The sequence below is a fragment of the Triturus cristatus genome, chromosome 9, assembly GCF_964204655.1.
Source record: "Triturus cristatus chromosome 9, aTriCri1.1, whole genome shotgun sequence".
In the NCBI taxonomy this organism is placed as follows: Eukaryota; Metazoa; Chordata; class Amphibia; order Caudata; family Salamandridae; genus Triturus; species Triturus cristatus.
Window position 1 is genome coordinate 244,946,163 of NC_140592.1, and position 13,325 is coordinate 244,959,487.

Here is a 13,325-nt window from a genome sequence, read left to right on the forward strand (position 1 = left end):
CCTAAGAAAGTAATTGTGGTAGCAGCACTGCATTTACTTCCCACTGGGTCCCTTCGGAGGATCAGCATACCTGTTGCCTCTTATCGGTGAGCCAATCCAGCCTTGGTATCTGCTCCATACACTGTGCTGTAGCAGCAGCCTTGTTCAGTACTGTATCGCCATGGCACCGTCTTGCAGGTCAAGTAATCGGTGGTGCAGCAGTTCATATGTGTGGCACATTTTTCACATGTACTAACTGGACTGGACTGCATGTGTGCTGCATTGCAGCAACTATTGCACATCAAACATCTGTACTGTATGTCTCATAGTGGCGACACTGCTACGAGCTGCGCAAAATACATGACAACATAGGTCACTTCATGGATTTTTGAGCAAATTTCTCAAGGGTAACACATTACAGCTATGTCTTCTGGTGCTCAGCAATTGCCGTATACTTGCCGGCTAGAACTCACAGCAACATGATGTTATGACCATCATCACAAATGCAAATGTTCAGATGTATGACGTACAAGCAAGGCTGCATGTTTTCAGGTTAGACCGACTAGTTTTTACCCATCGATGAAATGGCCTCTATCTCCTAACATTTCTGGCCTAGTTCAAGGTAGAACACTGGACTCTTTGCTTTGGATGCTTCAACACATATGTTTTGCTGTTGTGTTCCTCCTAGTGTCTTGAAGCACTCTCAGATCTGCCATTCAAATGTAACAAGTAGTGTCCATTCTAATGAAATATATAATAGTTTACATTATATTAGAGAACATTCAAAATGAAGAATAACAGCATAAGGACCCCTGGCTGATGAATGTCCATTTTTGGTGAATTTACAAAATGAGGAGAATCCTTTTCACAGAAATTCGTTTTTTGTCAAAGAATATAGTGGAATAGTCAAATTTGTTCAAAATAGAATTAAGTCCTGAAAACGATTTAAAATTCCCAAACATAAGTAATTGTAAGAACAATTATTTAAAAAAAGGTTGGCATAATCTTTTAGTGGTTGGGAAATAAAAGGTAGGTAGTGGTACTCTAATTCCCATGTTTACCTCGGCCTGGACAAAAGGACCTTTATAAGACAAGTTGGGGCAATAATAGGAACATTTTTAAAACGGGACAGGAGCTACAAAAATGTAAGGGGAAAAAGGAATATAAGCAGAAGGGGAGTTATAAGAAGCGTGAGAGGAGAGAAAGTGCACGGAGGAGGAGTTGAAGGGAATGAGGAATATCAGGGAACACCATATGTTTGAAGAGAAGGAGGGTCACTTGGTGCCAGGGGAAGGGAAAGGTGCAGAGTTAGAGGGTAGCTAATCATCCACAAAACAAGAAAAATGGGAACGAGATGGGTCTTACAGGTACAGGGGAATATATTTGCGAAATTGGGATTACATTTATATAGCGCTTACTACCACTGACAAGGTTTTGAAGCGCTTTTCGGCGAGTAGCATGTACTCCGGAACCCAAAAAGGATTAGTGTGGTGAATGGAAATATGAAATTAATTTGAGCGGTGGACATGTGAGTCTGTTGGATGGATTGAAGAGGATAATGGAGGGATAGAAGAGGGAAGAGTTTAGAAAGTGTTTATTGGGGATCATAGTAGTAGGTGGTTTGGGATGAGTAAAGGAGAGATGGAGGGGAGAAGAGTCTCTAGAAGTGGATTAGGGAGAAAGATGAGGTATCAAATGAGTCTAGGAGGGATACATGAGGGATGGGTTTAGAAAGGCATGTTTGGGAGATCTGAATAGTAAAAGAGGTTTGAGATGATAGAAGGAGGGAAGAGTCTAGGAAGGGTTATTATGGGGATCATAGTAGTAGCATCAGTTTGGGATAAGACAGTGGTGGTAAAGGATATATTGAGAACGGTATTGGGTGAGAAATAGGGTAGTGCATTGGAGACTGTAGTAGAATAAGGTTTGGGATGAGTCAGAGAGTGGAGTTAGAGGGTATATTGACTGAGGTATAGGTTGAGATATAGGGTAGTACATTGTAGATGCTGAATTAGGAGTAATCAATATAAAAAAGATACATATGTACATGGAACGTATATACGTGTAAGCAAGGTAATATTTCTAGATTTAAGTTGTATTTAATAAATACAGACTTTCGTGTTTTGCTGTGCTTTAAACTAATTTATTTGTTTTTATAAATTGTTTTTTTCCTTTTTAATAATTCAGGAGTGAAGCTATTGTAGATAAATAGTTATGATAAAAATTGACTTATTTATACAGTGACCTATATACAAGTTAAACATCGAATAATATAAACATAGGTAATATGTATATTTGTTAAGTAGACCTAACAAATATCTATATATTTATAAACATAATTATTATAAACAATTATACAAAGGAATACACATATCTTGATACATACATATCCAAAAAAATGCTTACTTATATACACAGGTATATGCTGTACATCTATGTTTGATTATGGTAGTTATCTGGGGAAGAGCCAACTCTTAAGTAGTCTTCTGAAGATAAGATAGTTATAAGATAGTTATCTGTGGGTCTTATGTTTGGGGGTAAAGAGTTCCATAATTTGGCTGCTTGAGCAGTGAAGGATGTGCCACATTTGTTTTTTTCTTGTATGGGGAGATTTTAAGGCATGGTACTAATCTAGAGTGGAGGTTCCTTTGTTGAATGTATTTGGTCATTTTATTCCTGATGAAGATCGGCCCTGTTCCATGTATCGCCTTGTGGGTGATACAAAGCAGTTTGAATGTGGATCTTCTGGCAACTGGTAACCAATGTAGGGCCTTCAAGGCAGGGGAGATGTGGGCTTGTGGCTTTACATGTAGGAGTAGTCTGGCAGCGGAGTTCTGAATCTGATGTAGTCTTTTCATAGTTGTTAAAGATGATCCGTGGTAGAGGCTATTGACGTTATCGAGTTTAGACAGTACAAGAGAGATAGTAGCCTGGACCTTGTGTGGAAATCCCAGGCGGGGGAAGAGTTTTTATAGTAATGAAGTTTGAACTTGCTAGTTTATCCACTTGGGCATTCATTGATAGTTTGTAGTCCATGGTAATTCTTAGGTTTCTTACTTTCTTAAATACTTTAGGTGGTATTCCCAGATCATCAGGCCAGGCGTTGAGTGAGTCATAATTTTTCCAATCGCGACATGAGTATTTCCGTTTTGGAAGCATTCAATTTGAGATGTCTCCATGTCATCTCCTGATCAATGGCTCTGAGGCAACTGAAAATGTGTGATTTTCCAATGTCTTTGGGGCTTTCCAGTTTAAGGAGTATTTGTGTGTCATCTGCATAGTTATAACATGTGAGTTGAAATTCATTGATGACTGCTGGTAATGACTTCAGGAGGGTTTCCTCGAAAAATGTATAAAGAAAGGAAAGGGTTTTGGTGGAATCAGTTGAAACAGACCTGACTAAATGTTTTTTTTTTTTTTAAACAAACATTTCTCAAACAAGGATATTTACCATGCTGGGTTCATCAGCCTAGTGAATGCAGTACATGGTGAAAAGGTTTGAAGAAACTATTTTGATGGAAAGGGCCTCCGATCCTTTTTCACTGATTAGATTTTCAATGATTTCACAAACAACTGTACATATAAGTTTAAAAGTTAAACACAGTGACACCGTGTAGAACCATTTTCAATGCCTACATTAAAAAAAAATGTATACATTGAATTTAATCTCAGTTTTTGTCTTTCAGGGGATATGATGGGATGTCAGATCTTCATGTTGGAATTACTAATTCTAAAGGTATGTTTTTGTTTTTTGGCCAGGAAATTTAATGTGAATGTTAACCTCTTCAGTGCCCCGCCCTTTCCACGCCCTGTGCCGGGCGTTTCATTAGCGGGCGGGGTTCATGACGAGATAGTCTCGTCATGGGCACAGCGCAACCGCGCTCCATGACGAGACTATCTCGTCATGGGCACTGAAGGGGTTAAGTGCAGTGTCATCTTTAGGTACTTTTGTTTAGCCAGGAATGCCCATATGTAGACAGATGCAAGACAATAAGGCTTGAACCAAAGCTTGGTAAAGTCTGAGTTATGACTTTTTTAATGTTTTATAAAAATTATTTTTATTGTATTTTTTAAACTTGTATGGAGGAATGAGAACAGCATGGTAGTCTTCAGTAGAATGTGTTGCATTGACATGCACAGGAGCTTTGTGTGTAAGCATATACCACAATATATGATACAGCTTCATATGACCTTTTTTCACCACAACATGTGAACAAATATAAACAAGCAATAAGCCGCAGAGTGACGATATTTAAAACAGAGTTAGGACTTCTATTTATATCTGATTGTAATTATATTTATACCTAATATAATGATTGAGTGTAGGGACCTTACGAAGCGTGCCCACACTGTACCTTGATGATTAGCAGTGAGGTCTAGGCCTCTATTTGACAATTCATTTTAATGTATGCAGTATTTTCTGACTAATGTTGACAGAACCAATAAATACTTTTCATAACCAAGTACATATTTCTGTATACCTTATTCTGCACTACTATTCAAAATGTAAAATATTAATAATACAAAGAAAAGGTTTTACCAAAGTTATGCACATGCTACCTTTACGAGATGATTGACGGAGGAAAAGGTGCATAGGTTGTCACCTGCCCCGATTATCTATATACGGGACACAATTTTAAGTACAGTATGAGGAAAACTGTTTTATTTGCCTGAGCATTGATGTTGTATTGTTCTCCACCTACTAAATGCGTCCCTGTTGCAGATTCAAAGCAAGTGAGTCATCAGACACAATCACCTGTCTCATAAGGGCTTGTTTACAACATATACCATAGACTGCCTTTGAGGAAATTGGGTGTGTTATATGGTCTGGCTGTGCGATCTCACCTTGTAATACACTTACCCTTAACTTTGTGCTGTCAAAATCATAGCTCAATCCTGAGTTGCTGTGGTACTGAGCAGCAAGGTTGACACAGAGGAAAAAGTAAGTGTGAAGCATTTAAACAGCACCAAAACCATTAAAGAAGTAATTGACACAACACTCAAGAAATAAGACACCAATTTATAAAAATAGATTATATTTTTATAAGAATTTAGATACTAGAAGAATAAGATCCACTTGAGGGTTCTGGAGATATATATTTTACAACAAATATTAAATCAAGCAATTTTACTCAACCGCGAACAAGTCTTGGCGAAATCAGCTAATTGGACACTTAGAAACTTCTTCAGTGTAAACTTTGGTAAGTGTCACTGTGGTCGGTTAGAAGTACTTGGGTGATCAGCTCTGGCAGGGAGCTAGCCAGGGGGACCGGCAATGTCCTCAAGAACAGTGACCTTCACAGAAGAAGCAGTCTTTCAGCAGTTCCAAGCGCTTTATCCACGTTGCAATGGAATCCTACAGAGTGGTCCTAATACAAGTGATAAAGAAAGCTGAAGATGTTCCAAGGATGCGGTTGATGTGATGCGGTCGATGGGGGTCTTCCTGTAGGGATTCCTCGCTCCATGAAGATGGTGAGATGGTCCTGGTTGCAGAGTCGACATCCTATCCTTTCTTGCTGAAGTCCAGTCGCCACTGGACTACCAGACACCCAGTGTCGCGGTCACAGGCCAACCCTTCCTGGGTCAATAACTCTCCTTCTGAGAGTCACAGCAACTCTCTGACAGCACTTCCAGGTTCAGTGAACTCCGGTACAACTTTGTGCGTCGGGTCTTGATCCTTGGTGCTGCATAGCGGCAGTCGTAGCGGCTTGAATGCTTTGGGCTACCAACTTGTCCCAGCAGGCTTCTTCAATTGTTCTGTCCCTGTGCTGCGAACAGGATGCCAGCCGGCTGGCCCTTGGATTCTCTTGGTTTGACTGGGCTCTGGGGACAGCCTCTGCTTGAGCAGTATACGGCAGGCACAGTACCTCTCTTTGCTAGCCACCAGGTGCAGCAAGTGCAGTCTTCGTCAGTGCAGCTTTTTTTTGCTGGTCCCTTTTTTTTTGATGAGTTTAATATAGCGCAAACTAGACCCGAAGGTTTAGAGCTCTTTACATGAGCACTAATTACATTACAGACAGACACATTCATTTTTATTAGGCACGGGGAGATTAAGTGATTTGTCCAGAATCACAGAATGTTGAGCATCCCTGCCAAGACTCTCATCCGGTTCCCCAGCTCCAAGGTCGACAGCCCTAGCTGTTAGGCCACATTCTCTACCCTTGGAGCAGCAGGTCAGCCCTTCTTCGGTCCTTTTTCCAATTCAGTCAATATCTGAGGTCAGGGTACCAGGTGAGCTCCCGTTATGCTCCGAAAGTTCCATCAGAGCAGGATAGGCTACCAGGTTCCCTCCCACCTGGTGCCCACTTCCTGTGGAGTGTAGCATCCAGCTATCCCAGGATGCAACATTCTGCCCACTCCCAAGATGGCGAGACCCCTCTTTCAGTGTTCAGACCTCGCTTGCTCATACACAGGGTGTGGCTACCTCAAGACTACACACGCCTTTGGAAACTGGTTTGGAAACTGCTTTCCCTTCGCTGCTCTCCTTGCCAGCCTGTCTATTTCAACAATGGGGCAGCCCTCCCATTGGTGTTCTACATTTACCCTTCAAAGGCGGCTTCACCTTTTGAATCCTGCCTTTTGGGGCTAACATCTCTGTGGATTTCTGCAGGAGGGAGGTGACGCCGGACTGGCCGTAGCGGGCACCGGGCAAGCCCCCGGTGCGCCGCACGGGTGGGGGCCGGTTTTGGGCCCCCAGGGGCCGTTTTTGTTACAGGGTCGTTTTTGCAGCTACGCTGCAAAATCGGCCCTGTAACAAAATCGGCCGAAAACCGGCCCTGGCAAGAGCTCGGTGGCACACCGGGGTGCCGCCGAGCTCTTTGCCAGGGCCGGTTTTGGTTCCCAGTCCGGCCCTGCCTTCCTGGCCAGCAATCACTCACTGTTCTCCTTCCTGAGAGATGTTGGCACACCTCTCTAGGAAGGCAGAAGGCTGTCTCATGGAACAGGCTCCATGTGTGCGCGGGAAGGCACAGGAGTTTCAAAGATAACAAAATGGCAGCTTTCCTAAAGCTGCACACTGCAACAAGTTACATTAATTTCGACTTGAGATACTAGTCGGGCTCAATGTAACATGTTGTTTGATACCTTCTAGTGCCTATTTGGTCGCACCGTTCAGGAGTTAGCACAGCTGGGGAGTCAGCGTGTAACCCTGTACTCGGCGACAAAGTCTTTCCACAGTAAAAACAGTGGTGTTTGCGTGTTTTACTGTCAGGGCATATAAAGTACATGGCCTGCCTGTGTCATATATTGTACCCTGCCTTTAGGACGCGGTAGGCCTACCAGAGAGGTGGCTTACACACATGTTGGGGGGGAAGTGGTGGCTTTACCATTAATTTCAATGGTAAAGTCGGGCTATGGGGGACTTGTTTTACTTGTGGGACCTCCATGGTGGCACAACCAGTGCTGCAAGCCTTGGGGTACCCCTCTAACTTACATACCCTGGGAACCAGGATAGTACCTACTGGGGACTTACAGTTAAGTTAGCCATTTCCAATTGGGTACATCCAAATTGAAGTACACTTTCGGGTCAGGGCACTGGTGAGCTGAAAAAACAGCAGCTTTAGTAAAAAAACCTGGGGTGATCATACAAAAAGAAGCATTTCCTTAAACAGCTATTTTGAGTTTGGAAAGATTCCTTTGCTGTTTAGGCCCCAAAGTCCTTGGGATTTTGAAAAGTATCTATATAAAACTTTTTCTTCTACATAGTTCATAGTTATATGTGTAAAGAGCAAAGAGTTAACTGGCCAGATGTTCACTGGTCCTATTAAAAATACTGCAGTTAAATGGAATTTTGGAAAAGAAGTTAAAATACAAACATAATGAATTTAAAATGTTAAAGTGCAATAAGCAATCCTACTAAGACTGAAACCATGGCGATTGGCGGACCAGTTTCTCCCTTACCCTTTAATGCCTGGTCTCTGCAAATGAGCACACTGCTGACTTAGGTTCCCGAGGTAGGATATCTTGGTCTGATGACAGATGAAATTGACTTTTGACTGAGTGGTAACTTTCGTAATATCTTGCATTCACTTGTGAAGAATGCTATTTTGGGCCCACCCACCAATGCATTATTTGATAATGGCATATTGCGTTATGAAAATTGAGCAGTCAGAGTACATTGCCCTACGAAAACACACATCACTAATGCCAAGCTCATGATGCTTACTGGCTTTCAGTATGAAAAAGAATAACATTTGTTTCTGTGTATTACCCAACAAGTGATTCATGATCTTGGCCCTCCAGTCACTGGAGACAGATTCAAGCTTTAACAGTGTTCAGGACAACATTGCCTTTGCGGGCTGTCTCACCATTCACAGATTCAAGCTGAGCAAGTTGTGGCTGAGTTTGAGTCGGAGGAATGCGAACCCCTCTGAGTTCTGGCAACCAAAATGAGAAACTCCCTTCCACATAACTTTAAACTAATTAACAAACAAAATTCTCTAGCAAGCAGTTAAAATTCATCTCACCTAAATAACTAGCAGCAGCTTGTGAATCTTTTATTCTGACTGGTGACTTGTCTACCATCTCCGAGAGGACCTGTTGACTGATCTTTCTTAACATAACCTTACTCAGCAGCACCTTGGCTTTACAAGTGACCTCACAAATGAACAGTGGTATTAAATGCTTATTTGCTAATGGGAGATCTTAGGTGAGCTAGTGAAATGGTCATATTACTGACTCATAGTATAAAAATTAAGTATCTTCACCCAAAGTTATTCAGACTGGTTTCTTCTTCTTAAGCCCATGTTTCCCACTATCTTGTGCCCAACTGAGAAACCAATCCCATGTTGTCCGTGGTGCAGACCTGTAAGTCTCCCAATAGGAGTAGTTAAACACCCTGAGTCACTGTGCTGGAAAGGCAGTATGTGGGTGTATATGGTTGGGGCTGTCTCTGATAGAAACGAAGCATGAATAGGTAATCTTCTTATTAGACTGTTCAAGACAAGACTTTTTTTTCAGGCTTCCTCACTATCAGTGAGTGCATTCAATAAAGACATGAGGATGGCATCAAACCAGCGGTGTGTGGAATTAAGCAGATGGCTGGCTCTCCTTGCCAACAAGGTATTGCACCCATGTTATGCCCCTCACACAAAGCAAGGGCATCCGTGTTATGTCCCTGCTCCTCCTCACGCAAAGCAAGGGTCTCCTCTACTTCCCCATGCTGACGCTTGGGGGAAGTATCTCAAATAGTGGTGTGCATAGAAGTTCAGTGAAAGACAACAACAATTTCTAAACTGGTATCATTTAAAGAAGACAGTTAGGAATGCATGTGCAAAGCATTACAAGAAAGAGGGGGAGACTCTCAGTCGGTTTTCTTGGGAAAATATGCACATGGCATCATGTATTTAGCAAACAGAAATGACCAGGGCAAAGGAACATAAAATAAAAAGGACAAATTACAGTTGTAACAGCACTGCAAGCAAAATAAATTAGCGTCAACAACCCGAATTGTACTTGGTGCTCGAGTTTGTACGTGACACAACGGTGTGGCGACGCAAGTGACAATGTGAAATCAGCTAGGAACGGCGCAAAGTGAAGTGAAGTGAACAAATATACAGTGAAATCAGAGGTTCTAGTCAGAAGTTCGCTATTTTTTGGTAATTAATAGGCAGTTATTCAAAGAACCACATGAGAAGTGCGCCATCAATTGCGCTGACAGGTAGACTGCGTTTCGATCCAATAACTTGGGATCATCATCAGGACCGGGTTGGCATGATAAAGGCGGTGCTGGGAGAGCGGAGGAGCCGTGTAATGCTATGTATCGGCGTATCCGGGGAACCAGGTTTTAATCCATCTGAATTGTTGCAACGAGTTGAGCTCAGGAGCCGTGTCTGGGATGGCATCGGCGGGGAGGCACTGATAGAACGGATGCGGGTCTGAATTGTAGTACAAATCGAGCTCAGGAGCCGTGTCTGAAATAACCTCGTGGGAAAAACACTGAGTGAACAATAAGTAAGTAAGTAAGTAAGTACATTTTTATTGTTTGGTCAGTTAAAACCTTAACAATATAAACACATGTAAAAAAAAAAAAAGAAATTTAAAACATTATAAGGGAAAAAAGGAAAAAAATCACTGGACATCAGTTTAAAAACGAAAAAGGAAATTAAAAAGATCATAAAATGATGTTGTTTAACAAATAATTTATCACATTATTATCCTTTTTCTGATATCAGACCTGGTGATTAACTTTTGTGTGCCTGTGCAAAAACTTTCAAAAATTTGATCAATTTACAATTTAGTTGTATGTCCGATGGATTTAAGCTTGCTATTATTGCGGCTCTACAGGATCTGACAGCTCTATCATTTAAAATTTGTCTAAGAAGGGTGGCTCGAGCATTGTGAAGTTGGTTACATATGCAAATTATATGAATAAAATCTTCTTTATGGTAACCGCAAAGTCGACATAATTTTGGCCCTTTATATAACCAAGTGGGCTGATCCGCTATTGATGGTAATTTTCCAAATCGTATCGCCATTAGTTGCTTTTTCAAATAAGTGGAAAATGTCACATTCAGATAATGGGCTGCGACCTTGCCCTGAAGATGTTTTTATCGATTAGTAGTGAATTAATTTTTGCTACTTTATTTATTGTTTGTTTGAAGCTTAGATAGGACAAGTTTTTATTCCATAAATCTTTTGTGCAGGTTATTGTCAGGGAATTGTTTAAATATTGGTTGTAAGGTGATTTCTTGTTATGTTCAACTTCGATCCAAAGGGCTTTATTAATTGGTGATGATCCCACATTCAATTTCAGTCTATACCAAAGCTTTATGGTGGCATACATTCTCCCTATTGTTTCATTTATTAGGCCAAATTCAACCCGGACCTGGGCTGGAGAGGCTGGTCGATCTACCTGAAAACCTTTTTTGTACGTGGAAACGATTAGTTGATTTAAAAGCTCTACATCCTTACCATGAAAGGTGGCACTGGCATATGTAATTGTAGGGAGAATTTTCGCCGACATTACCGCTAGTAATGATTTATATGATAGACCTTTCAACTTCTTTGCCAATTGGCTGAAGGCGAATATAAGTGCGCTAGTTCTCTGAGTCATATACTTTTTCTGTTCTGTATAATTTTGGAGGTTGTCTATGTAAAATCCCAAATATTTGTAGTTCTTAACTTCCTCTAATTGACTGTCATTAAGCCAGATGATCTGTTTACTTCTCTGCCGACTTCCAATGACCATTGTTTTTGTTGTATTTATCTCTAGATTGTTCTCTGAGATATAGTCTGATGTTTTGTTTAGGAGTCTTTGTAGACCGATCTTTGTTAGACTCATTAGCACCACATCGTCAGCATACGAGAGGTGCGTGAGTGCTAGCCCACCTAATTTCGGTGGGTGAGAGTTAGTACAGTCTAGCCTCTGTGCAAGGTCGGATAGGAACAAATTAAAAAGATGTGGCGCCAATACACAACCCTTTTTGAGGCCTTTTGTTGTGGTCAACTTTCTAGATAGTCTGCTGCCATCACCTATTTTAATTCTTATCCATGTGTTCGAGTAGAATAATTGTATTCCCTGTATTATCCTTTCGGGAATATTCCAGGTTCTTAGTTTTTTCCAGAGGAGGTGACGGTCTACACTGTCAAATGCAGCCTTTAGGTCTATGTAACAGAGGTAAAGTTGTTGTTTCCTCTGTTTACATTTGTTTGCCATTAAGGATAAATCTAAGATGTTTGAGATTGTCCCTATACCCTGCCTGAAACCTATCTGATTCACTGGGATTAAATTATGGCTGTCTGACCATTCCTTAAGATCTTCCAGAATGAGTGCAGCGTGATATTTGGCTTCGACGTCCAGGAGGGCGATTAACCTGTAATTTGATGGATTCTGCCTATCTCCACCTTTGTAGATGGGAGTCAGTATTGAACCCTGCCAATTCAATGGAATACAATTTAGGAGCTCTATTTCATTATATAGTTTGAATAAGTGCTTGCTCCAAAATGATGAATCATTTTTAAAAATAGCTTGTGGGATTCCGTTAGGTCCTGGCGCCCCATTTACTCTGCTCGTCTTTATTATACGTTTTATTCCGTCTAATAACAGGTTTTCCTTTGCACTTGGTGGGGTAGTGCCTATAGCTTTAGGAGTTTTTGATTTAAGTTTCACTGGTTTTTGACCTAGAGCCTTTCTTTTTCTTCTATATTGCTTGCCATGCTCGCCTATATTGGTTCCATTACTATCTCGTTGTGTGATGGTTTCAATTATGTTGCTTTTCTCCGGGTGCACCTTGATCTTTGCCCCTAACATGTCGTGAATTGCTGTATCTGTGAACTTTGTGGTTAAAAATTTAGCCCACTCATATTCCTGAATGTTTGATGATAGCTCATTTACCGGTCTTTGTAATTTATTTATAATTCTCCAGAATGTGTTTGAGTTTGTTTTCTTAGCGCTACTAAGCAGTTCGGCTCCTAATTTATCCTTGCTTGTTCTTTTTTCTTCCCATTGCTGCTTTTTATAGGTTTTTCTCAATTGCCGTACCTTGTCCCAGGCTATTTGGTCATGACTAGTCCTTTTTAGTCTCCTAATGGCCTTTTTGAGTTCGCTTTTCAAATCTCTTAACCCTTTCGATGGTGTCTGAATTATTTCGTTGCCGATTGTTTGTTTTTTCTTTTGTTGGTGTCTAACTGTTATTAATTTTGAGAGCTCCGAAGTGAATTTTTCCCCGGCTTTAATTTTATTCGGGGCCTCCAGTTTGCCAGCCGTTATCATCATCTTTAAGCTGGTCTGTAGTGTATCTATCGTTTCGTTTGACCATTTTAAGCATTTTAGGTCAGTTGTATGGATACTTCCTTTTATTTCCGTATTCACTTGGTATTTGCCAATGTTTAACCCAAAGTTTATATGCTGATAGGAGTGATCACACCTAGTTGTGTACTCTATGGAGAAGTGTGTAAGATATGGTATCAAGGTAACTGAGATAGCTGTATAATCCAGTCTTGATCGAGTCTTTCCACCATGAAAAGTATGTTTTGGGGGAAAATCGTCTGATGTTCTTCCATTTATTATTCTCAGTCCAAGAAATTCCAAAGCGTTAACTAGGCGCCGACCTTCAGGGTCCGATGTTGTACTCTTTGGCTGATATTGCTGCGGGACATTCCAGTATGTATTGTCGGCAGATAGCTTGTCATCTTCATCCGGGGGTATATTATATTAGAGTTAAAGTCCCCTGTCAGTATCAAATCCCATGTGGGGTGTGTACTCCTTATATCTGTTATTATATTGATCAACTGGGCGTTATGAGCTTTTTTACGCCGTACTGATGGGTGCACATATGTATTAATCAGCAGTGTGGTACTTTAAAATTTGGGACCGCGTAGGAGGCAGGGCCCTACCTTGCCTATTC

The 13,325-nt window shown here is 41.1% G+C and overlaps 1 protein-coding gene across 1 annotated transcript in view; it reads left to right on the top strand.

Annotated features, from left to right (window-relative positions):
• The window catches only part of MKRN2OS (MKRN2 opposite strand), a 56,791-nt gene that overhangs the window by 11,682 nt on the left and 31,784 nt on the right, over positions 1-13,325 (top strand). Inside the window, exon 2 of the mRNA XM_085624859.1 lies at positions 3,666-3,715. Coding sequence (XP_085480985.1) covers positions 3,666-3,715 — 50 coding nt within the window. The remainder of the gene's footprint in view (positions 1-3,665; positions 3,716-13,325) is intronic.